Here is a 25,466-nt window from a genome sequence, read left to right on the forward strand (position 1 = left end):
AATAAAACACCTAGGAATAAACCTACCTAGGGAGACAAAAGACCTGTATGCAGAAAACTATAAGACACTGATGAAAGAACTTAAAGATGATACCAACAGATGGAGAGATATACCATGTTCTTCGATTAGAAGAATCAATATTGTGAAAATGACTATACTACCCAAAGCAATCTACAGATTCAATGCAATCCCTATCAAATTACCAATGGCATTTTTTACGGAACTAAAACAAATCATCTTAAAATTTGTATGGAGACACAAAAGACCCTGAATAGCAAAAGTAGTCTTGAGGGAAAAAAACGGAGCTGGAGGAATCAGACAGCCTGACTTCAGACTATACTACAAAGCTACAGTAATCAAGACAATATGGTACTGGCACAAAAACAGAAATATAGATCAATGGAACAGGATAGAAAGCCCAGAGATAAATCCACACACCTATGGTCAACTAATCTATGACAAAGGAGGCAAGGATATACAATGGAGAAAAGACAGTCTCTTCACTAAGTGGTACTGGGAAAACATGACAGCTACATGTAAAAGAATGAAATTATAACACTCCCTAACACCATACACAAAAATACACTCAAAATGGATTAGAGACCTAAATGTAAGAACAGACACTATAAAACTCTTAGAGGAAAACAGAGGAAGAACACTCTTTGACATAAATCACAGCAACATTTTTTTTGGTCCACCTCCTAGAGTAATGGAAATAAAAACAAAAATAAATAAATGGGACCTAATGAAACTTCAAAGCTTTTGCACAGCAAAGGAAACCATAAACAAGACTAAAAGATAACCCTCAGAATGGGAGAAAATATTTGCAAACGAATCAATGGACAAAGGATTAATCTCCAAAATATATAAACAGCTCATGCAGCTCAATAGTAAAAAAACAAACAACCCAATCCAAAATGGGCAGAAGACCTAAATAGACATTTCTCCAAAGGAGACATACAGATGGCCAAGAAGCACATGAAAAGCTGCTCAACATCACTAATTATTAGAGAAATGCAAATCAAAACTACAATGAGGTATCATCTCACACCAGTTAGAATGGGCATCATCAGAAAATCTACAAACAACAAATGCTGGAGAGGGTGTGGAGAAAAGGGAACCCTCTTGCACTGTTGGTGGGAATGTAAATTGATACAGCCACTATGGAGAACAGTATGGAGGTTCCTTAAAAAACTAAAAATAGAATGACCATATGATCCAGCAATCCCACTACTGGGCATATACCCAGAGAAAACCATAATTCAAAAAGACACATGCACCGCAATGTTCATTGCAGCACTATTTACAATAGCCAGGTCATGGAAGCAACCTAAATGCCCATCGACAGACGAATGGATAAAGAAGTTGTTGTACATATATACAATGGACTATTACTCAGCCATAGAAAGGAACAAAATTGAGTCATTTGTTGAGACGTGGACGGATCTAGAGACTGTCATACAGGGTGAAGTAAGTCAGAAAGCAAAAAACAAATATCGTATATTAATGCATGTATGTGGAACCTAGAAACATGGTACAGATGAATCGATTTGCAAGGCAGAAGTTGAGATACAGATGTAGAGAATGGACGTATGGACACCAACGGGGGAAAACCGCGGTGGGGTGGGGATGGTGGTGTGCTGAATTGGGTGATTGGGCTTGACACTGATGTGTATAAAATTGATGACTAATAAGAACCTGCAGTATAAAAAACCAAACAAATAAAATAACTAATACTAAAAAAAAAGAAAAAAAATCATGTTTTTAAATAATTTTAAATGACATGAGAAAAGGTCACAATATACTGTTAAATGAAAATGCAGGATAAAAACTACATATGAGGATTCCAACTATGTAAAAATATAAATAAAAGACTGGAAGGAGATACATAAAAATGTTAATTACAGTGGTGATCTCTAAGTCTCAGGAGCATAATTTTAATTTGATACTCCAAACTTTTCTGAATTTTCCAAATTGTACATAATGAGGATGTATTACCTGTAAAGGCACAGCTCAGTTTAACTTTTCAGCTTTGGATCAAATACCTATTTCCACACTAAGAACAGGACATTTAGGTATCTAATTTCAGCAGCAATGTCAGTCACTGCTGAACAAACTTTGCTCAAATTTTGCTTTATTAGTGCTGTTCTTGCCTTCTGCTTTTTCTGTACAATAAGACATAGCTATTAAGTTATTTGCTCTCTTGGATATCTGCAGTAGAAGCTAGAAGCTGGAAGTGCTCAGCCTTTCAGGATCAACCCTTAAGACTTCCAAAATCTATGACCAAAAGAAAGAATTAATAAACCCAAACCAGAAAAAGTCTATCTAAACTTCGCAATACAAAATAATAGTGCCAAGGACAGGGACTGTGTCTAAGCAAAATTATGTATAAACTGATAGTCCCAAGCTAAGGGCCAAGCCCCACTCATCCAAGGACTCAGCCAAGAGATAAGGTAACCCATTTGATTTAGATTCATGTGGTCATATACTCTTTCCCACAGCAAAGACAGAGTAGATACAGTAGCTTTCAAGTGCCCATTTTCTCCTCCCTATGTTAACAGAGTACAATTTTAGATGATAAATGGAGAACAGCTTGCACAGAAAGTCAGTGATGATTTGCTTCAAACAGATAAAAATGAGAGAACAGAAACAGTGAGAAGGAAGACCATGTTCTCGCTGATAAAGAAATGCCTTGAGAGGATGGGCTTAAATAAAAGACCAAAATTATTTTAAGAAAAAAAAAAGGTATCCCTGGTACAAGAGGGACTCTGTAGTCTCCCCAAATAATATAACAAACAAAGGAAAACATTATGATTTAACATGCAAAAATAAAAAATGGATGGGGGGAGAAAAGCTTAAAACATAACAGCAGTTGAAAAAAACACTCATAAACCTTATGTGCTTTAAACACTTTCTGGCCCCTCCTACAATTTTCAATTCCACAGTAATGACTTAACTGATAGCAACAATACTGGTAGTTCAAAGAAGTTCAGCATTAGAAAAGCAGATCATATTTTCAACTTTTTAAAGATTCTTGCCAGCCACCTGCTTTCACTTAAGCTTAGGCTAAATGTTTTTGGGAGGTAATGCTAATTTGTATGGCTGCCTTAAGAAAATGGAGAATACAGGATAAAATGGTAAGATAAAAGTTGTGCAAAAAAGGTGTCTTAAATACAGTAGGTATTCAAGTAAATATTTGTTGAATGAAAATCAACTCCATTCAGAAAGATACTTACTGTTTGAAGCTATGTCAATCAAAAGAGTTTCTTCTGCTTCTGAAGGAAAAGAAGAAAGAACAGAATCAGGGAAGAGAAAACCATTCATTTCAACCAAAAGAAGTATACACCTAACTAAATAACTACTTCTCTCAATCACCACTCCTAGGTTTTAGAACACATTATAAAAATCCTTTGCTTTTTTGTTTAGCATTTTTAAAGGGGATTTTAACAGCACTACGTTCTAAAGACTATGAGCAATTCAACTAAAAGAAAAATTAACTGAACAAGTAACCACATGGAATGCCTCAAAGCAAATCAAGCAATGACAATAGTAGGGAATATAACATGTTAATCCAAGTGAAGGTGTTTAATTCCCCTCAACTATAACACACTAACTTAATATAATCTAACTGTATCACTTAGATAATTCTTATAAAAAGCCGAGAAAGTGACCCCAAAGGCCTAAAGGTGAATTACCTTCTTAACTCAAATCTAGTCTCTGAAAATTTCCCAGGGACCTCATTACCTCCACCCCTGTCCCATACAGGAGCGGAGAATACTTGAAGTTCTTTATCTTCAGTCTACCATTAACACTTGTGGATCCAAGGCTTACCACACCCAACACGGAAGTATAAAATGGGCCAAAGAACAGTCTCCAAGTTCAGAGTCCTCTTTCCTCTCTATGGCTCACCTGGACTTCCTTCCTTACCTCTAGTGTCTAGACCCAACCCATCTCTTCCTCTCTGACTTCCCTGGATTTGGCCAACGGCATCTGCCCGACCCTCCTGGCTAGTTAAACTCTGGGTACTGACTCCTTGGGATTCGTTTGGATCTACCTTGGCCAAATGTAGTAGGCTCAGCCTTTTCTAGTTCCCTCACTAGCCTGGATTGTATATGTGGCTCCATTACTCAGGTGCAACAGAAGCAACTGATAATTACCTAAGTTGTCTAATATTAGAGAATAGTCTTGATACTTTTACTAGCATGATGAATGAAGCAAGGGAAAACAGTGCATCAGGGCATAGGTATTACATGTTCACAACTGCTCTTTGATAACTTTAATTCTTTAAAATCGAAGTACTTAGAGACTTTTCAAAATAGATGTACAGGCTGGGAAACAAAGGATGTGAAAACTCAAGGAGGTAACCGTTCCTTTTGTCATGCGGAACTACTGTGTGTGTGCACACATATTTTCCTAGATTCCAATCTAGCAACCTGCCATCTATTTCTTATTAAAAATAAGACTAAGAGAAACAGGGTAAACAAGACTCTAGAAGTACTGATAGCACAAAAAGGTATAGAGTTAATAGGATACTAACGTCATGTTCTTTGGCTTTTCTCCTCCTTAAAGGGCTGAGCATGTAACAAAGGGTACTATACTATGAAAAGTGAGGTGACCACAGTAACTTACTATAGCATGCAGGTGCCTCGTTCAATATGTCTCTCTCACACAGGACAGGCTAAATGGCTAAATAAAAGACTTCATTCTTCTATACAATGTGTATTCTATTCACTGTGGGTATTTTTAATTCTTAATACATGCTCTCTTAAAAGGTCATGCCCACTTAGTATTTCTACTTACAGAGATAATTCCTAAGGAAATAAGAGACATGCAGGAAGATTCATTACTTATTTATACTAACAAAAAATAACCTGAATGTCAAACACCGGGAATAACTACAGTATAGGCCATTCATAAAATGGAATAGTATACAGCTATTAATAGCATGAAAAAGCACTTATAATATGATGGCATGTGGAACAGACAAAAATCTACATACAGAATGAGTCCAACCCACCCTAAAAGTTGCAGGTGTAGAAAAAAGGAAAATGTTAGGTGTTTATCTCTGAAGGATGTGAATTTACTTATTTCCTTTATAATTTTCTGTTCTTTCCAAACCTTTTACAGTATATATATATATTAGTTTGGTGATAAAAAAAAGTTGAAAGTAGTTTAAGAAAGAAGCCATGCAAGGTAGGATTCAAGTTTTCCAAGAAGCTACAGCTGACACAGAATGCCTGTCTGATGAAGCCAATGAACCCACTGGAAACACAATGCATTTGTTCTCTAATAATCTATTTCCTTTCTAGAGCAATGTGAAATGACAGAAGCAACACCTCCTACACAAACCTCCCAATTTTTGAGTCTCATTGTAGCAGATGAAATAACAGATTTTCTGTTCTCTTTCCCCAAATTCGAAGGCAGGAAGCCAAATATTTCCTCCCCAGAGTCGATTTTCTTATGATTCACCAATGCAAAGGTTTGAGAATCAGCACAATTGAGTGTAAGGTATTACAATCTGGCAAGGCTTGTTGCCAAATGTTTTAATTTCAAATAGTGTGGGGAGAAAGTGCTGAATGCATGTGAATTCAAGTGACCTTGATACTTTACAATGAGCAGTGTATCAGTTAAACCCAAGAATGTGATTTAAATCCACATATAGGTTCATCAGCATAAAAGACTACCTACATAGGTAACAGACTACATATATCTCTAACCCCAGCCAGGGTAGCAGGTAAGAATATATATATTTCAATATAATCCTTCAGGGTTCTTAAACAAAGCATTTATCATCTTCTCAATGGTAGATGAATAATGTTATCTTTTTGCACAGAGTGTAATACATTTCATTTTATGTGCAGTGACAAATTTAAATATGTATGGTATTATACAAAGCAATAATGACCAAGGAAAAACATTATAAAACTAGCTAAGCAATTAAAGCTAGTACCTTGAACACATCTAAAGTGGCTATTTATAGGAATGATATCTTGAACATGCTGTTCCTTCTTGTGCAACCGGATTATTAGCCTAGGAAACAGAAGAATGCATCAACGAATAGCTACTGAAAAACTCAAAAAACATTTAACGACAAAATACATTGCTGTGTTGTTATACAAATCTAGTCTGTATTTATTAGACTTGCTGTATCTTGTTCCCTGGATCTGAGTATCATGATGATATTGCTTTAGGTCTAAAAGCATATTAGTGGTGATCAGTATCTGAATACCCACAGTTCTATACCATAGAGAACATAAAGTAGTCTATGTCCTAAAAACAGTTTACAAACTTAAGAGCATGAATTACAGTGCACACACCTTCAGATTACGCATACCAGAGACAAGAACTAATAGCTAGGTGTGAAGTCCATGAGGGCAGGGACTATGGCTGTCTTTTCACCATAGTATTTCTAGCACCTAGTACAGTACCTGGCACATAGTAGTCACTCAAGTTTGTTGAATAAATGTATTATAAATTTCATCAATTAGCTTTCTGGTTATATTCCCATGGCTTTTATCAAAGAATGATTCTATCTCTTCAAACAAATATACAGGTTCATGGAGAAGTAAGAGGAGGTGCCCAGCCAGCTGAATCAGTCAAAATAATCCCAGTGACCAATAAGGTAGCAGATATCACAACCAGATTGCCTTTACATCCCTTGTGTTTTTCCCATGGTTTCTAATTTTATGATAGTACTTCTGGTAAGCATGACTGAACTTGGCCCCCCAGTATGAAATGCAAGATTTCTAAATTCCTATGTACTCCTGAAATACTAATTTTCATTTACTACTTATTCTTAGTGGCCCACAGTCAAGGTATAACCTACTGGTAAATGGCCATTCTGAACATCTCCTACCTTCCCCCCAAATCACTCTTCAAGTGGTTCTTTTTGCCAGGAACTCTCTTCTTTTGTTCCTGAGACCTAGCTCAACTATCACCTCCTCTGTGAAACTTGGCCTCATGCCCTTTGCCTGCCCCTCAATTAGAGCACTTAACACACTCTGTTATAGTTACATTTATTTCCCTCAGATTTGAGCTCCTTGAAAGCAAAGACCCTATCATATTCAGTTTTGTCACCTACCTAATAGATGCTCAATAAATATTGGTTGAATAAACAAACATTTAATTAAGCTATAAACAGATGAATTTCTAAATACACCTTTTCAACATGTGATATTAGAAGGCATTGTTCTGAAAGGTTTGATTTCCATTTTGTTGTCTTTTGGGGAGGCTTATCGTTTTAGCTTTTTGAAATTTTTTTCAAATGTGTTAACTTTGAAGGAGTTAACTTGGGGAAAGGAACTGCTTAGACAGGACTAAGGGAAATAAAAGTATTGATGCTGTCTTTCTGCTCTGATCCTGCTTGCCTAATTTGCAGGGGTTTAATATTTTAAGGTGACTACAAGAATATAGGGCAGACCCTTTTCAAACTGCAAAGTTCATGAGTCAAGCAGAGAATCCTATAAACCCAGATGGAGACCAGAAAGTAGATAAGATTGACAAAGCAAGGGTCAAGGAGGAAGAGCTTACTTTGAGGAAAATGAACACAAACCAATATAATTCCCAAGTAACATAGTATACAAATGGTGTTGAACATCAGCAGTAAAGATCATCTGGATTGTATTGTTAAAAACCATCACAAAACAGACAATGACATGGATGGACCTTGAGGGCATTATGCTAAGTGAAATAAGTCAGACAGAGAAAGACAAATACCATATGATCTCGCTTATGTGTGAAATCGAAAAACAAAAACCAAAATACTAAACTCACAGACACAGAACAGATTGGTGGTTGTCAGAGGCAGGTGGTGGTGGGGGGGATGAAATGGGTGAAGGGGGTCAAAAGGTACAAATTTCCAGTTATAAAATAGACAAGTCATGGGGATGTAATGTACAGCGTGATGACTATACTTAATAACAGTGTACTGTATATTTAAAAGTTTTTAAGCGAATAAATCTTATGGACCTAGTTGCAGGGCAGGAATAAAGAGGCAGACATAGAAAATGGACTTGAGGACACCGGGTGGGAGGGCGAAGCTAGGGTGAAGTGAGAGTAGCATCGACATACATACACTACCGAATGTAAGATAACTGGACACTACCAAACATAAGGTAGATAGCTAGTGGGAAGCAGACGCATAGCACAGGGATATCAGCTCAGCACAGGGATATCAGCTCGGTGCTTAGTGACCGCCTGGAGGGGTGGGATAGGGAGGGTGGGAGGGAGGGAGATGCAAGAGGAAAGAGATATGGGAACATATGTATATGTATAACTGATTCACTTTGTTATAAAGCAGAAACTAACACACCATTGTAAGGCAATTATACCCCAATAAAGATGTTTAAAAAAAAAAGATAATTGGCTGGTGGGAACCAGCAGCATAGCACAGGGATATCAGCTCCGGTGCTTTGCGATGACCTAGAGTGGTAGGATAGGGAGGGTGGGAGAGAGGCTCAACAGGGAGGGGCTATGGGGACATATGTATGCATATGGCTGATTCGCTTTGTTGTGCAACAGAAACTAACAGGGTATTGTGAAGCAATTATACTCCAATACAGATCTATTTTAAAAAAAGAGAGAGAGTAAATCTTAAAGGTTCTCATCACAACAGGGCTGCACTGGTGGCGCAGTGGTTAAGAATCCACCTTCCAATGCAGGAAACACAGGTTCGAGCCCTGGGCCAGGAAGATCCCACATGCCACGGAGCAACTAAGCCCGTGTGCCACAACTACTGAGCCCATGTGCCACAACTACTAAAGCCTGAGTGCCTAGAGCCCATGCTCTGCAACAAGAGAAGCCACCGCAATGAGAAGCCTGTGCACCGCAACGAAGAGTAGCCCCTGCTCGCCGCAACTAGAGAAAGCCTGTGCGCAGCAACGAAGACCCAATGCAGCCAAAAATAAAAATAAGTAAATAAATTTATAAAAAAAAAGTTCTCATCACAAGAAAAAAATTGTTGACTATGTGTGGTGATGAATGTTAGCAAGAATTATTGTGGTGATCATTTCATAATATATACAAGTATCAAGTAATTATGTTGTACACCTGAAACTAATACAATGTTATACATCAATTATTTCTCAATTTAAAAAAGAAATGCAACCCCCCAAAAAAATACCCATCACAAAACATAAACTGGGAATTTAAGTTAATTCCACAAATATTTATTTAATATCTACTACATGTTAGTCACTAAATAAATTGTAACAAGAGAGTAGGGCAAAGAATAAGAATAAAAATTCTACCTAAATCTAATCATTCCTTTTAACACAGAAAGGTGAAAAATAATAGGTATATGGCAAAAAAATGGAAATCAGAATTTGGTAGTTGGAAACAGAAAAGAGTAAAAAATTGTGAATGCAGACCCAGCATTATCCCTAGGAAATACTTCGATTTGTTCAAGAAAGGTTAAAGATGAAACAACAGGTGGCATCATAATCCATTTGCCTTGAAAAAATGAATGTTAGTGTTTGATTCCTTGTGTGCAAAAAAGCCTTACCTTTAATTGTAATTTTAGTCTCTCAAGTAAATTTCTCCCATGGTTGATAGCAGGAACTACAGAACTAAAGAATGCAATAGGCTTCAAGTTCTAGGATAAAAAGGCCCAAAGTAAAAAAGTTCTGGACACTCAAGTCAGAGAAGGCACCCAAGAGACCAGGATTTGAGGGATATATATATATATATATATATATATATATATATATATATATATATATATATATATATATGGTTTGACAGTATCAGGTGTCTCCAATAAATGATTTCAAAAGAAACTTCTCAGACAATGTAATGACTCAGACAAATGACTTAACCTCTCTGCACCTCAATTTCTATATCTAGAAAAGGGGGATGATGATGATGATATTACAATTTCACAGTAACCCTCACATGAGGGTTAAATGAACTAATTCATGAAATGCTTAGAAGAGTACCTGATACACATCAAGCCATTGAGTGTTAGTTGTGCTATACCCTTAAGTTTTACAGAACTGGAATACAGAATTTGATTTCTCTATGGGGAGGACACAAATAATCAGGAGAGCTACCACTGCAAGGTTAAAAGTTCTTCCAGTACAAGAGACCAGACAGAATGAGGCATTTACCTCAAGGCCAGCTGCTCACTCCCTTATCAGCTGAATAGAGTTCCAAACCTACCAAACCAAGGGACCAGATCCTGGGATGTGGTCATCTCAACAATGTAGCTATTTTATTTAATCCTTATAATTTTGTTTTTAAGAAGAGGAAACCGAGGCACAAAAAATTTACTGATTTGCCCAAGGCTTACATCTTCCCACCCTATTCTTGCCTTTGGAAGTGGCAGTGGTGTTCCACTTTTCAATTCACTTTTCTGTTGAATTTACTTTCATTAAACTGGTCTTCCAGGGTTTGATGAAATCTGGGAAAAATAAAATGAATTTATCACATCAACAGAACTGACCAAGCAGGATCTAGGGAAGAGCTACCTCCATAGAACCAGTTGACGTCCAGTTGAGAGTGGCACCAAGAGCCTCAGAAAAGGGCAGGCTAGGCCAGTGTGAATTTCTTCTCTGTAAAGTGGACAGCATAGATAAAGACTGAGTCTGGACAATCTAAAAGCAGGGACTGAGAAAAATTGTTTTTAAGCAGAATCCAATGTTGGGGGATGGCAGGATTTAAATGATCAACAATTTAAAAATTTTCAGCGATCAACAATTCTTCACTGATGTCAAGAAACCAGTGAACAACCAGGGGAAGTGGCTTGGGCACACAGCGACAGGGACCTACCTATGATATGTGATGGTCATCAGGGATACTTTAGATGAGGCATTAGTGGCAAGGGAGATCAGCAGTATAGTGATGGCTTATCAAAATCTTTTGATCCATCAGTCAACAGTCTTTACTGAGCTCCTATGTGCAAGGCAGAGTGGAAGGTAACACACCCTGATGAAATGTCAAATGTTGTCTACATTTCTACACATTTCATTACTTTTTCTAACTGTCAAGTCAATAAGTGAGGCAGTTACTGGCCTACACAAAACCATTACTGAATTAATGAATATGCCTCCAAGCACATGGAATAAGGGGGTGGTGAGACTGGAGGAACCAGCTGAATGAGCTTAAGAAAAGGCACCTCTGTAAGGTTAACAATGAAGCGTTTCTACAGTACTTATACCTTTTGGAAACCACTTTCGCATTTATTCTCCCAGTTAAAACTCCAAAGGCTATAAATTAAAGCAGTTAATGTTTTTATTAAACTGATGAGGACACTAAGGCCCAGAAAGCTTTACTGACTAGCCCAGGATTACACAACCCATGTCAGTTGCAGGGGCAGGAACTAAGAACCCAGGCTTCCTGCTTCCCCGCCCATTGAGTCCTTCCACTGAGCCACAAGGACAGGAGCAATCAATCCACCGGCTTGGAAGTTGGGGACAAAGCTCGGTGGTTAGAGCAATGGCACGTCACACCTGGGCCCGAACCTGTTGCCTGCGCGGCCTCAGTGGGAGGAGGGTGGGTGGCTTGTCGCGGTTTGGGGTTGGGAGGTAATGGCAGGCTCCCCTTCTCTGTGGGTATCAGGTGGTTACTTACTCATACTGCCCGTTCCTCTGGACTAGGGTCAGGGCGCAGGGCTCCCGGACAGGACCCTTTATCTCCATACCCTCGATAGTATGCAGGCGCTAGTCAAGGGTCTCTTCTAGAAGCGCTGCCCGGAAGGGGACCCGCGGTGTGGGGTGGAGGGAAGCTCCCGCCCCTCAGCCCACCCTCCCTCCCCAGGGTCGGAGACAGCGCCTCCCGCGCTGGCCCCCCTCCCCCGCTCGGCTCGGCCTCGGGTCCTGACCGGGCCCTAGCCGCCCCTCTGCTGCGATCCGCAGTCCCGCGGACCCCCGCCTCCGCCCCGCGCGGCCTCCCCTCCCCCCTTCTCTCAGGCGGATACGGCAAGGGGCTGGACTCCAAGCGGGAGCGGCGGCTCCATCCCGGCAGCTTCCAGGCTCGGCGGGGCTGCGGACTGCGGGCGGATCCGACGACACTGCCTCCCGCGTCCTCACACCCCCTCGCTTCGGCTGCACGTCCTTAGAGAAACGGCTCCGTGCCGGGCACGGGGTGCCGGGCGCGAGGAGCCGGGAGCGGGGAGCCGGGAGCCTGACCCGAGAGAGAGCGGCGCCTCCCGCCCCCGCCAGTTTTCCAGGCCGCCGCAGATTCCGCCCCCTGCGGCCAACCTGCGGAACTGCAGGGAGAGACCCGTCGGACCGGGGGCGTCTTCCCCACATCCAGCAAGGGATACGCTTTCAATGCTGCCTGTGACAACAGACTTGTTCTGGTGACTTTGAAGATTGCCATAGAACCAAAGCACAGTCATACCAATGAGGGAACTCAAAGGTGTTGGGGCTACTAGGACCTACGTCATCCATTCAAAAAATCCTTGTTATGGTTAATAGAATGCACCGTACTGATTACCATACCTCTCAGATATCCCCCCCTACTTCTTCCTTCCACCACCTAACTAGGGAAAATCCCCAAAGCTCAGACCTTTGCTTTCTTTGGTCCCCCTCTAGGTCACCTCTAAGCAGGCAAAGACCAAATATATATCTCTGGCCCAGATCCCTTGCCTAATATAACCCATTGTTACCAAAGCATTGGATGAAAAAACTAACTCATCGTTATTTCACACAGTGACCCAGGCTTGAAATTTCAAAGCCATGTGCTTGCTTCCTCTCTCCTAATTGCTCTGTAGCCAATCAGCCAACAAATCTTGTTAATATGTTCTTTGGAATTACTTTTAGGTTCCTTGTTTTCTCACCATTCAAACTGCCATCACTTTGGCGTAAGCCCTTGTGATATACCTTTGACCATTTTACTCTGTTGACAGTCATAAGAATATTCTTCCCAGAGTAATGTTTCAATTGTGTTATTCATTTGCTCAAGAATCTACCATGACCTATATTTCAAGACTGATTTAAACCGATAGTAATTAAGACAGTGTGGTATGGAGGTAGACAGACCAATGGAACCAAATACAGAGTCCCAAAACAGATCTACACATATATGGAAAGTTGTTATGCAGCATATTTGACATTTCAAATCAGTGAGGGAAAATGGATTATCCACTAAATGGTGCTGGAACTATTGATAATCGACATGGAAAATTATAAAATTAGATCCCTATCTCACACCACAGAGAAAAAAAAATCAATATCTGGTGGAATAAAGATCTAAATGTGAAAAGCAAATCTTTACAACTTTCAGAAGAAAATAGAATATCATTATGACCTTGGAATAGGGAACGAGAATGATTACTTAAGACACTAAAAAGCACAAACAATAAAGGAATTGATTGACACATTTAACTACATTAAATTTCAAAATGTATGCACTTCGAGATAACATAAACAACTTAAAAGACAAGCCACAGACTGGGAAAATATGTTTTCAATGCATATAACTAACAAAGGATAATCTATGAGGTTCTACACTCTAGCTGTCATCACCTCTCTGACTTCCTCTCCCACCACTCTCTCCAACTCACTCTGCTTAATCAAACACTGCTCCATGCTATTCCTAGGACTTGCCAGGCACACTCTTGCCTCAGGGCCTTTGCACTTGCTGTTCACTCTGCCTGCACTCTTACCTTCTCAGGTCTTTGCTCAAAACTCACTTTCTCAGTGAGGTCTTCCTAAAGAACTTTACTTAAAATTGCAGTTCAACAATTTCCTTTCCCACTCCCATACACACATGCTCCCTATCCCTCTTCCCTATTAATTTTTTCTCCAGAGGATTTATCATTATCCATTATTCTATCTATTTTACTTATCAATTGTGTTTATTGTTTAGCTTCCCCTACTAGAATGTAAGTTCCATGAGGGCAGGGATTTTTATCTGTTTGGATTATTCTTGCATTCCCAGTGCCTAGAACCGTTCCTGGAACAAAGTAGATGCTAGAACAAAGTAGATGCTATTGATTAAGTGTTTTGGTTTTTTGGCTGCAAGGCATGTGGGATCCTAGTTCCCTGACCAGGGATCGAACCCACACCCCCTGCATAGGAAGGTGAAGTCTTAAGCACTGGACCACCAGGGAAGTCCCATGATTAAATGAATGAATGAATTCGTATCTAGAATGTATAAGAACCCCTACAAATCAGTGAGAAAAATAGGAAAGAAACCTAGCAGAAAAACTGACAAGATATATGAATAAGCAATTCATAGTCAAGGAAATCCAAATGGGCCAAAAGGACATGAAAGGGTGCTTCACCTCATTACTGCTCAGGGAAATGAAAAATTCAAGCTATTGCAGCAACATGGATGGACCTAGAGATACTCATACTGAGTGAAGTAAGTCACACAGAGAAAGACAAATATCATATGATATCGCTTATATGTGGAATCTAAAAAAAGGCTACAAATGAACTTATCTACAAAACCGAAATAGAGTTACAGATGTAGAAAATAAACTTGTGGTTACCAGTGGGTAAAGGGAGGAGGGATAAATTGGAAGATTGGGATTGACACATACACACTACTATATATGAAAAAGATAACTAAAAAGGACCTACTGTATAGCACAGGGCACTCTACTCAATACCCTGTAATGGCCTATGTGGGAAAAGAATCTAAAAAAAGAGTGGATTTATGTACTTGTATAATAGATTCACTTTGCTGTACACCTGAAACTAACACAACATTGTAAATCAATTATACCCCAGTAAAAATTTAAAAAAATTCAAGCCACGAGATACTATGAAACAATCATTGCTTTGACAAAAATGTAAAAATTCAGACAATACCAACTGCTGTTGAGAATGTAGAACAGATAGAACTCTGATCACTGCTATAAGGAGTATAGGTTGGTAGAACTGCTATGAAGAGCCATTTGACATTGTATAATAAAGTTGTATAGGTAATACCCTTCAACCCAGAAATTCCATTTCTAGGTACAGACCTGGGCAAAATTCTAACCTTTGTGCACAAGGAGACATGTAAAAGAATGCTCATTGCAGCATGATTGGTAATCTCAAAAAAAAAAAAAAAGGAAGCAAATTAAATGTCCATCAGTAGGTGAATGAATAAATAAATCATGGTATTCATGAAGTTGAATACTATTTTGAAATTAAAATGAATAGCTCAAGCTACATGTATGAACAGAGTAAAATCTCAAAAATATAATGTTGAGCATAAAGAGAAAATTACAAAACATGTATAGTATATAGTCTGAAAATATTACCTGTTGCTTATGGCTACATACATACAATAGTAATAATATATAAAACGTGAAAGGGCAGGATCATCACCAAATTCAAGAGAGGGAGAGGATTGAGACTGGGGAGGGGCATAGAAGAAATAACTATATCTGAAATATTTATTTCTTTAAACACAATCTGAAAGTGGATCTGGCCAGATTTGATAGAACTGGGTGGAGGGTACATATACTGGTTATGTTATTCCATGTACTTTCCTACATTTGAAAATGTTTGCAATCAATGAAAATGAAAAATGAAGAATTAATATGGAGGTGAGAGTTAGCAGTGTCAAATGCTGAAAACAGGACACGGAAAATGAAGATTGAGAGACTTTCTTGGATGTGTCAAGGAATTCACTGGAGACCACAAAATAAGTGGTTTTGATAAGTGGTCAGTAAGAGGGTAGCAACAAGGTTACAGGGAATTGAGGAGAGATGATATCCTGAGTAAATGGAGACGAGAGACCACATATTGAAGAAGTTTGGAAATAAAAAAAATACAATTTTAATTAAATTAGTTAGAAGGGTTGAACAGAAATTCTTGACAAAACATGAAGCCTCTTTAAAGCAAAGGAGAAGGAGCTAACGAAGAGGGGGACGTTTAAGATACTAGAAGAGGGAGGCAGAAAGGTTGCAAGAAAAATCCCTTGGTGATTGGGAAGGACAAGGATCCAAGGTGCAGATAGAGGAATTGACCTTAGAGAAGAGAGATTTCTTCCTCCAAGGCTCCAGTATCCCAGCACGTAAAACAATGCCCAGCAGACAGTGGTGTACTCAAATATTTATTGTAAAGAATAAGAGGTTGTCAGGAATTCCCTGGTGGTCCGTGGTTGGGACTCCCCACTTTTGCTGCCGAGGGCATGGGTTCAATCCCTGGTTGGGGAAATAGGATCCCACAAACCTCTCAGCAAAAAAAAAAAAAAAAAAAAAAAAAAAAAAAAGACTTCCCTGGTGGCACAGTGGTTAAGAATCCACCTGCCAATGCAGGGGACACGGGTTCAAGCCCTGGGCCAGGAAGATCCCATATGCTGCGGAGCAACTAAGCCCGTGCGCCACAACTACTGAGCCTGCGCTCTAGAGCCCACGAGCCACAACTACTGAGCCCGCGCGCCTAGAGCCGGTGCTCCGCAACAAGAGAAGCCACCACAATGAGAAGACCGCGCACCGCAACGAAGAGTAGCCCCCGCTCGCCACAACTAGAGAAAGCCTGTGCGCAGCAACAAAGACCCAACGCAGCCAATAAATAAATAAATAAATAAAATCTTAAAAAAAAAAAAAAGAATAAGAAGTTGTGAAGAAATGGAAATATACCGAGGAGGTGAGGACATTAAAAACTGTGGTCTCTCACAAGGGAGATGATGATTTTCTCAAAAAAAAAAAGAAAAGAAAAAAAAGAGTAATAAGTGGATGTATTAACAGTAATAACAGCAATAATAATCCTGGTGGCTTAACACTGTACTCATGTGACATACTCTTCTCATGGCTTCACATAAGTACTTTTACTTAATTATCACTAAATCCCTTTAAAGTAGTAATATTATTGTTTCCATTTTCAAGATAAGAAAACCGAGACTCAGAGAGGTTTAGCAACTTGCTCATTAGCTAGTAGATGGCAGTATCAAGATTCAAACTTAGGTTTGTCTGACTCCAAAGCCCGAGCTTTTAATCCAACACATTATGGCATTCATTCAATATTAACAGTCATAACAGTACGTGTTTTATTTAGAACCCTCTATGTGCCAGGCACTATGGTAACAGCTCTACCTGAATGACCACATTTAATCTGATGAAATTTCCAATGAAATTGAAGTTGAGAGTAGAGGGTTTAGGAACTTGAACAAGGCACAGGAGGAGGGAACAGTTACTGGTGGAGAGTGATAGCGAATCCAGAAAAGTTAATAAAGGTTTTAGAGCGACAGAAAGAGCCCAGTTGGAGGCAGATGGTGTGGATTTCCATAGTGGTCCAAATCAGCATGAGTCTGTAACTGTCTCTGGCAATGCTTGGCAGATGGAAAGCAGGAGTAGGGAAAATATCCCAAGATGGTACGTTAAGTTTGGGAATTAGTATAGCAGGCAGAGCAAAAGGTCATGGGGTGAGGGAGTCTGAAGTGGTGTTTAGGATATATTGAAATAGCTGACCCTGGAGTCAAAGTTGAGTAAAGATTTGTATCTACTCAGCCTAGGGCCAGCAGAGGGGGGTGAAGGCAAGCTTGACTAATTTCATCATTTCCCTAGGCCTGCTCCTGCAGCAAATTGTTGTATAAACTTCAGGTTTATTTGGGAACCCTGCTTCTCCTTCATCTCTAATATCCAATAACTCAAGTTTTGTCAATTTTATAGTAAATTCCTTAAGGTCTAGCTCTGATCATTCTCACTTATCATCATCAGATGGCATTTTGCCTAACTGAATAAAGATCTTACGTCCTATACTTGTATTGACATATAAGAGGCATCCAATGCAAAGAGTTAAATGGTCATTGAACAAAATTCAAATAAATGAAACTCTACCTTCGAGAAAGCCCAAGTCTCACCACTCACCATCACCACAACCACCCCCTCAAAACACACAAACGAGTAAATGGGTGTTCGGTGCCTGTCTTTTATCCATTAAACAACTATAACTAAGTGCTTAGGACTTACAGGCTTTCTGGAGACAAAATTAAAAAGTGAGATCTTAAAGACAGACTATAAAATACTAAAAAAAAAAGAAAAACTCAAAAATAATAATTCAATTAAATGGACACAAAATATAACATTCTATCAAGTTTATTAATTGTAAATTTATTAAAAAATCTATTGCCTTTGCAAATAATTTTTAGGTTGGATCTTCTCACTTCCAATTTTCAAGTATGCATAATGATTATGGAGAAATCACAGCCATTATAAATTAAATTAGTTATGCCCATTATAAATTAAATTAGTTATGCACGGACAAATAATTTCAAGAGCGAAATTACAAAAGCCCTTTCAAAAATTTATAGCAAAAATATAAATTTTTAATGCAGGACGGGGATGCATTTTAATATGATGTTGGCTGAAGCCTTCACCAGTAAGAGAGTGTAGGGCCTGCAAAGGTAAAAACAGGCCTGCCTAACACAGATGAGGCTGGGGAGGAAGATTCGAGTAGGTGAGTCAGCAGCCAGAGGCTGGAAGGCAGGCCGAGCCGAGGCATAAATGATTCATTGATTTTTAAATCCCCAGTAGTTGAAAAGCCTTGCTTTTCATATACACAAATCCAACATAGATATTGCTTTCCATGCAGAGCAGCATAACGAAGAGCTCGTTTTTATTTATATATTTCCATTTATACTTTTCATTCCTTATGGAATTTGGGGTGAGAAAGACTCATGTGAAGGGGGGACAGGCACAGCAGGCGGAGGAGGCCCTGAAGACCCTCCTCCTCCCCTCTACATCTCACCTTCCCTTAGCTACTTTATTCCTGCCCTGGTTAGTTTCTTTTTTTCCTTTTTTCTTTTGGCCACGCATCTCAGTTCCCTGACCAGGGACTGAACCCGGGCCACGGCAGTGAAAGTGCGGAATCCTAACCACTAGGCCACCAGGGAACTCCCATGCCCTGGTTAGTTTCTTAATTCCCTTCACCCTCCTCCCCTATTTCATTCTGCTTGACCAGGATCTCCTTTCTGCTTCACAAATCCCATAGCCAGGTCTGGCAGCACCCAGGCCTACTTTCCCTCAGAAATTGGAGTTAAAAATTATTAAAAAGGATTCTGTCCTGAACAAATCTTTCCAGATTTACCTCCCAAGTCTACTCTTCACAAACGTTATGCTCTGCCCAGCATTTCCCTTAGGAATTGAACAAGTGCAGTGGCTAGTGGCAGTCAGATGGGTGTGCTCATGACTCAGGTACTCTTTTGATCATCCAGCTGAATACTTCTAACTTGCCATCTCAGTCTTGACCTTTATAGAGTGTTAAATTATTTTTTACTGGTCATGAGCTGTTTGACATATATCCGCAAAGAATCAAAGGGATGCTGATGTTGAAATACAGACCGTAAAAATGATTAAAATTCTACAAATTCTCAAGGCGATACTCATCAGGCCCATAAGCTGCATTTATCTGATCAAAATTCTTACATAGCACATAAAGATTTCTCTAGTAATTTGAAAACCCTAAAAGAGAAAATAGAGTTATGGCTGAATTCAACTCAGTTTTTTGTTTATCAGGAATAAAAATTAGCCACATCTGCAAAGTAAAACCATCTCTCTGATATCATCATCTGGAGGTTAAACACAAAAATTATTAAAGTAATAAGCAAGCTGATATTTTTTTTAAAGCACAAAATTCAAGGATTCCAACCAAGTCTTGAATGCAGTTTTTATCTATTTGCGGCATTTAATCTATACCCTGATGGATCCAAGGGGTGATCTATAAAGATTACCCAAGCTCTCTTCTAACCTCAACCCTGTGACCTTTTGAGGCAGGACGTGACACAGGAGGCTGGTCTCAATTCCAATGCAGATGTCACAAAAGAAGGGCAGAACATACTCTTTGTTTTTAGGTTATTGTTTCATGTCTCGGTCCAGGGTGTAAGAGAGAAAGATTTCGGAAGAATACTTGTTGGGCAAGATGTGTTATGTTACTCACTCTATCCCTCCATCCTAAGAGCCTCAGAACTGAGAAGAAGGAGGCAAATAGGAAAAGAAAACTTAGAAGCTGGAGTCTTGTGGTTATGACAAGGGGAAGCGGCGTTGGGCGGCAGTAGGAACCGGGGCGATTAGAGCCCTGAGGCAGAGTTGGCCACCTTCACAGATGGCAGCAGGAATGGATGACAGGGTGACCGTACATCTCAGGGAAGGCCAGTGCAGAATATATCAAGAGCCTAAGAAGTGGACACCTCCTCCCCACCACTGCTATTTCAGTCTTACATAAACTCTGGAGTTCAAAATCAACGTGAGGGTCATGAAGGAGGGAGGGAGGGTACTCCTAAATCTGACCGAGTTTAAATATGAAATGACACACACACAAAAACAACATCGAATTGACTGAGTTTACATGGATGAGTCTAGATTGTTTTCTGCTCTCAGGGAGAATGGTGCCTGTAGAAAGAAATTAAGTCCCAGTATAGTCGGTGTAAACTCCGTGACAGTGTCTGTTTTGCTATGGCTGTATACCTAGCACCTAGCACAGTAGTTATTCAATATAGGTATCTCTTGCAGAAAATAACGTATGATTCAGAATTTCCTAAATTTTCTAACATCGAAGGATGTTAAGCAGCAAAACAAGTTGGGAAATGCTGCTCTCATCAATTTATCTAATTTCTTGATCACAAGTGATTCATTCTTCCTTACATCTCATTAAAGCTGTCTTTCCCCCAAACCTCCTTTGCAGCGGTACCTGCTGGAATCGTCCCTATTCTTCAATGCTCACCTCAAATAGTCCTTTTTCTTTGAAGCTTTCCTCCTGTTACCTCTCAGCTGGAAAAGAATGCTCCCTCTGAACAACAGTGGTTCTCTCTCTGTAACTCTTTATAGAATGTCTTGGAATTTCTCAAGATCTGTTTTATAACATATTGTTACAGAACAAATAAGCACACAGTGAGCTAGCACACGATGAGCTCTGATCATTCTTACCTTCACTCCCCCACCATCTCCTCAGTGCTTTACAGTTATATTTTTTATTTTTTTATTTTTTCTTTCCCCTCCCCCTCCCCATATCCTCAAGTCCATTCTCTAGTAGGTCTGTGTCTTTATACCTGTCCTACCCCTAGGTTCTTCATGACATTTTTTTTTCTTAAATTCCATATATATGTGTTAGCATATGGTATTTGTCTTTCTCTTTCTGACTTACTTCACTCTGTATGACAGACTCTAGGTCTATCCACCTCATTACAAATAGCTCAATTTCGTTTCTTTTTATGGTTGAGAAATATTCCATTGTATATATGTGCCACATCTTCTTTATCCATTCATCTGATGATGGACACTTAGGTTGTTTCCATCTCCGGGCTATTGTAAATAGAGCTGCAATGAACATTTTGGTACATGACTCTTTTTGAATTATGGTTTTCTCAGGGTATATGCCCAGTAGTGGGATTGCTGTGTCATATGGTAGTTCTATTTGTAGTTTTTTAAGGAACCTCCATACTGTTCTCCATTACAGTTATACTTTTTAAAGTAAATGTTTATAAAGCATTTATATTTTCCTATAGTATGTCTATTTTTTCCTGCTTTTAATGTGCATAAAATACGTATGTACAGTTTAACAAATTACTACCATGTGGATGCCCATGTAACCTCTAGCCAGGTCAAGAAACCAAACATTGTTGGCATTTTGGAAGACACCTCCAAACCAGGTGCCTCTCTCTCTGACCACCCCTTCTTCCACCACCCAGAATTAAACCAGTGTTGGTATTGAGCCAGCATACTCTCATGAGGTATAAAAGCTTCTATCCAATTGGATTTGAGTCATACCAGTTAAAATTTTTGAAGATCATACCTGGACATTACTATCTTGACTTCTGTGGTAATCATTTATTTGCTTTTGTTTATATTTTTGTCAATTATGAATGCAGCCATAAATACTTTCGCCTAATTTTGAACTTTTAATGGATGGCATCATATAGTAGGCACTCTTTTTATATCTTGCTTATTTCACTCCATATTGTGTCATGCATGTAGATATATATTGCTGCCATTTTCATTGATGTATAATATTTCATCATGTGAATACATCAAATTCATTCTCCTGCTGATGGACATTTGGGTGGTTTCCAGCATTTTTTTTTTTTTGCGGTACACGGGCCTCTCACTGTTGTGGCCTCTCCCGTTGTGGAGCACAGGCTCCGGACATGCAGGCTCAGCGGCCATGGCTCATGGGCCCAGCCGCTCCGCGGCATGTGGGATCTTCCCGGACTGGGGCACGAACCCGTGTCCCCTGCATCGGCAGGCGGTCTCTCAACCACTGCACCACCAGGGAAGCCCGGTTTCCAGCATTTGGCTATTATAAACGAAAGTTGCTATGAATATTCTTGTACATAGATTTTGGTGTACATAAGAATGATTTTCTCTAGGGTATATTATCCTAGTGGAATTACTGGGTCAAAGGTGTCATAGGTTGGGCTCTCCAGAAGCAAAACCTGAGATGGGGTATTGAGTACAAGATGTTTATTAGGACCAACCTCCATGAAAGAAAGGCAGAGGAAGGAGGATTGGGCCGAGGGAGAAGGTGAACTGTGACCCAAGTCTGACAAAGCTTGAGCCAACTTGGTGTGGAGCTTCAGAACAAGTAGTGCCCATCAGTGTGCTCTGTGTCAGGCCTGGCTCATTGACACGCCTGTCTTGCTCATTCATCTTAGGAAGAGCATGACCCTGGGCAAAGCAACTCTCTGCAGCTAAGGCAGACCTTCAAGGAGCTGGCAGCTGGAAGCTATCTGTTGATGGCATTCCCCATATCTGCACAGAATGTCCTTTATTGAAGGAGAATCTGGGTGGCACGTCTCCATTTCTCTGCCATGATAGGGTACATGTGTGTTCAGCGCTGGTAAATAATGCCAAACTGGTTTCCAAAGTGGTTATACAATTTACACTCTCACCCGCACTACATGAGAGTCCCCATTGCTTCTCATCCCAACTCTTGGTATTGTTAATCTTTAAAAAAATGTAGCCATTGTAGTGGATGTGTAGCGGTATCTTATTGTGGTTTTAATTTGCATTTCCCTGATTACTATCAAGGTTAAACACCTACTCACATGTTTATTGCTTTGTTATGCCTCTTTTTTCCACTTGTGTTTGTTTTATCTTCCTTAGATAATGAGTTCTCTTTCAGGTACGTTCAGCAAACACAGCTTGATGCCCATTTTTGTATGACCTCGACCTAAGAATTGTTTTTATATTTTTTAATTGTTGAAAAAGTCAAAAAAGGAATAATATGTCATCACATGAAATTCAAATTTCAGTGTCCATAAATAAAGTTTTATTGGACCCCGGCCATGCTCACAATTTACCTATAGTCTATGGCTGCTTTCATGCTATAGCGGCAGAGTTTAATGGTTATAACAAAGACCTTTTGGCCCACAAAGCCTGAAATATGCACTATCTGGTCCTTTACAGAAAAAGTTTGCTGAGCTCTGTTCTAAGTCACTGGTTCTAAAGTGTGGTCCCTGGACCAGCAGCATCAGCATCACCTGGGAACTTGTTAGAAAGGCAAATTCCTAGCCACACCCCAAACCCATCGATTCTGAAAGTGTTGGAGTGGGTCCAGCCATCTGTGTTTAACAAGCCCTCCAGGTGATGCTGGTGTGTTAATGTTTGAGACCACTGGTCGAGGCTCTAGACGAGCCTAATCCATTTTCTCTGCAAGTCATCATACTCCTTGATATACTGTTTAACACAGAGTGGGTAAGCTGTAAAAGAGCCTTGAAAAGTGTTTTATAAATATATTATTATGAATATGAAATCTGTCCGAAATGGACACCTAGGGCAAAATTAAAAGAGGAAAAGTGGGAGAAACCACAGAGGGCAACATAACACCTGAAGGGTATGTGTGGAGGGTGGAAGACACAATGCCACTGGGGAGCCAGCCCCTGGACCCCCTTCCCTCCACCTCATTTCATGTAGCCTTTAAGCAAAGATGAATTAGATACGGTCCCTGTCCTCAAGGAGGTCATATTCTAAGCAGGGAGGTGTCCTGACCCTCTTCTCCCTCACTTACTGCCTTTTTCATAACTTACCTTCGAGGAAGTGTGATTGCACCAAATTGCTGACCCTAATAAATGATAACGAACAGAGAAAATCACTTGGCAAACAACAATTCTGCCTTATCCCCAATTTAGTTTAGGACTTTAGTTCTGGACTTTCTCATATCCTGGCTTTTTCCTTGGCTCAGTCTGAAACTCAAAGCATCACCCTGCTTTTCTTTTTGTTAACTACCATCCATTGAATGCATATTACATGCCAAGACCATGCTAAATGTTTTACGTATACTTTTACATTAAGTCCTCATAAAGCCACTTTGAGTTAGGTATTATATCCATTTTACAGATGCAAATCTGAGGCTTAGAGAGGTTAAATAATTTGGTAGAATTCGAACTCCAAGTCTTTCCAACTCTAGAGCCCAAGCTGGTAATAATTGGCTATTCTGCCTCTAATAATATTCACCATTTGGTTTTAGCAAATCCAATTCAGATTACTTAGCATGTGTTTCATGTTTTAGGGCTTGCATGGTGTGTGTAGAATTTCAGGGTGGGAAGTATTTAAAAAATCTGGCTATAACTTTTTCCTGAGCTAGGTTTTGTGTGATAACTTTTAGAAGTAAAAAAAAAATCTTTTACACGCAACTTAAAATGATAAAGTCAAAAAAAAACACCAAAAAACAGTTCCTTAACCCGGTAACATTACTGTAAACAGCACAGTAATTTATATTTCTTCTTTTACATTACACATGAAATAACTGCATTGTCTCTTCAGTATGAAATAGTCCCTTTTTGACTTACCCTGTCTACTAGCTCCTACTCCTTCCGTTAGGGATTATTTCAACCTGTCAAGTTTTCAGCAATATTTTTTGATTCACTTGTGAAAATGTTATTTTTCTCTGTATTTTTAATTGAAGTTTTACAATATTGTGTTAGTTTCAGGTGTACAGCAAAGTGATTCAGTTATATATATATATATATATATTATTTATTATATAAGCATGAATACCTTCATGGAGGAAAATTAGGATTAGAAAAGCAAAAATAAGAAAAAAGTCACACATAATCCCACCACCTTGCTGTAACTACTGTTAACATTTAGAGTGGAACCTTCCAGACTTTTCCTTTGTGGAAATCTACTTATGTAAATAATTTCTATCTTTTTGCAAAAATGGGATCACTCTGTTTTCTTGTTTGCCTTTTTTTTACTGAGAAATATATTAGAAGCATATTTCCATGTCATCAAATATATATTACATAATTGTTCATAATGACCACTTAGTATCCCATTTATGAATGTACTATACAATATTCTGCCAAACACTTCTTCTTGGACATCTAAGTTGTTAGGTTTTCCCCACTCCCTGACCTCTAACTGTCCTGAGTTCATTCCTGTTCCAAGAATTTACTTTGGGTACATGCAAGAATCCCAAGTTATTCTCCAACTTCCACTTTACAACAACTTTTACATGGAGCTAAAGAAATTATCTGGCTGTATATAAAACCAGAGCCTTAAGAGTGACAGTTTCTTCTAATAAACCCAGAGTGAACACCATGGAGACAATCGGCAGAAATATTTTTCCGTCATTTTCTCAACATGATTT

At 39.4% G+C, this 25,466-nt stretch overlaps 1 protein-coding gene across 5 annotated transcripts in view; it reads right to left on the bottom strand.

Moving 5' to 3' along the window:
• Positions 1-12,130, bottom strand: part of OCRL (OCRL inositol polyphosphate-5-phosphatase) — a 66,984-nt gene extending 54,854 nt beyond the window's left edge. For 2 of the 5 annotated variants that reach the window (XM_073799329.1, XM_033849192.2), the window contains exons 1-4: positions 11,915-12,129; positions 11,569-11,648; positions 5,951-6,030; positions 3,237-3,275 (exon numbers count right to left, since the gene is read on the bottom strand). In XM_073799329.1, the coding sequence (XP_073655430.1) occupies positions 3,237-3,275; positions 5,951-6,030; positions 11,569-11,648; positions 11,915-11,953 (238 nt within the window). In that variant the 5' untranslated portion in view covers positions 11,954-12,129. Of the gene's footprint in view, positions 1-3,236; positions 3,276-5,950; positions 6,031-10,767; positions 10,882-11,568; positions 11,649-11,914 lie in introns of those variants that run through there. The other 3 variants (XM_033849194.2, XM_033849191.2, XM_033849193.2) reach the window with 3 other exon arrangements.
• Positions 12,131-25,466: the final 13,336 nt, after the last annotated feature.

The sequence above is a fragment of the Tursiops truncatus genome, chromosome X (genome assembly GCF_011762595.2).
Source record: "Tursiops truncatus isolate mTurTru1 chromosome X, mTurTru1.mat.Y, whole genome shotgun sequence".
Taxonomy (NCBI): domain Eukaryota; kingdom Metazoa; phylum Chordata; class Mammalia; order Artiodactyla; family Delphinidae; genus Tursiops; species Tursiops truncatus.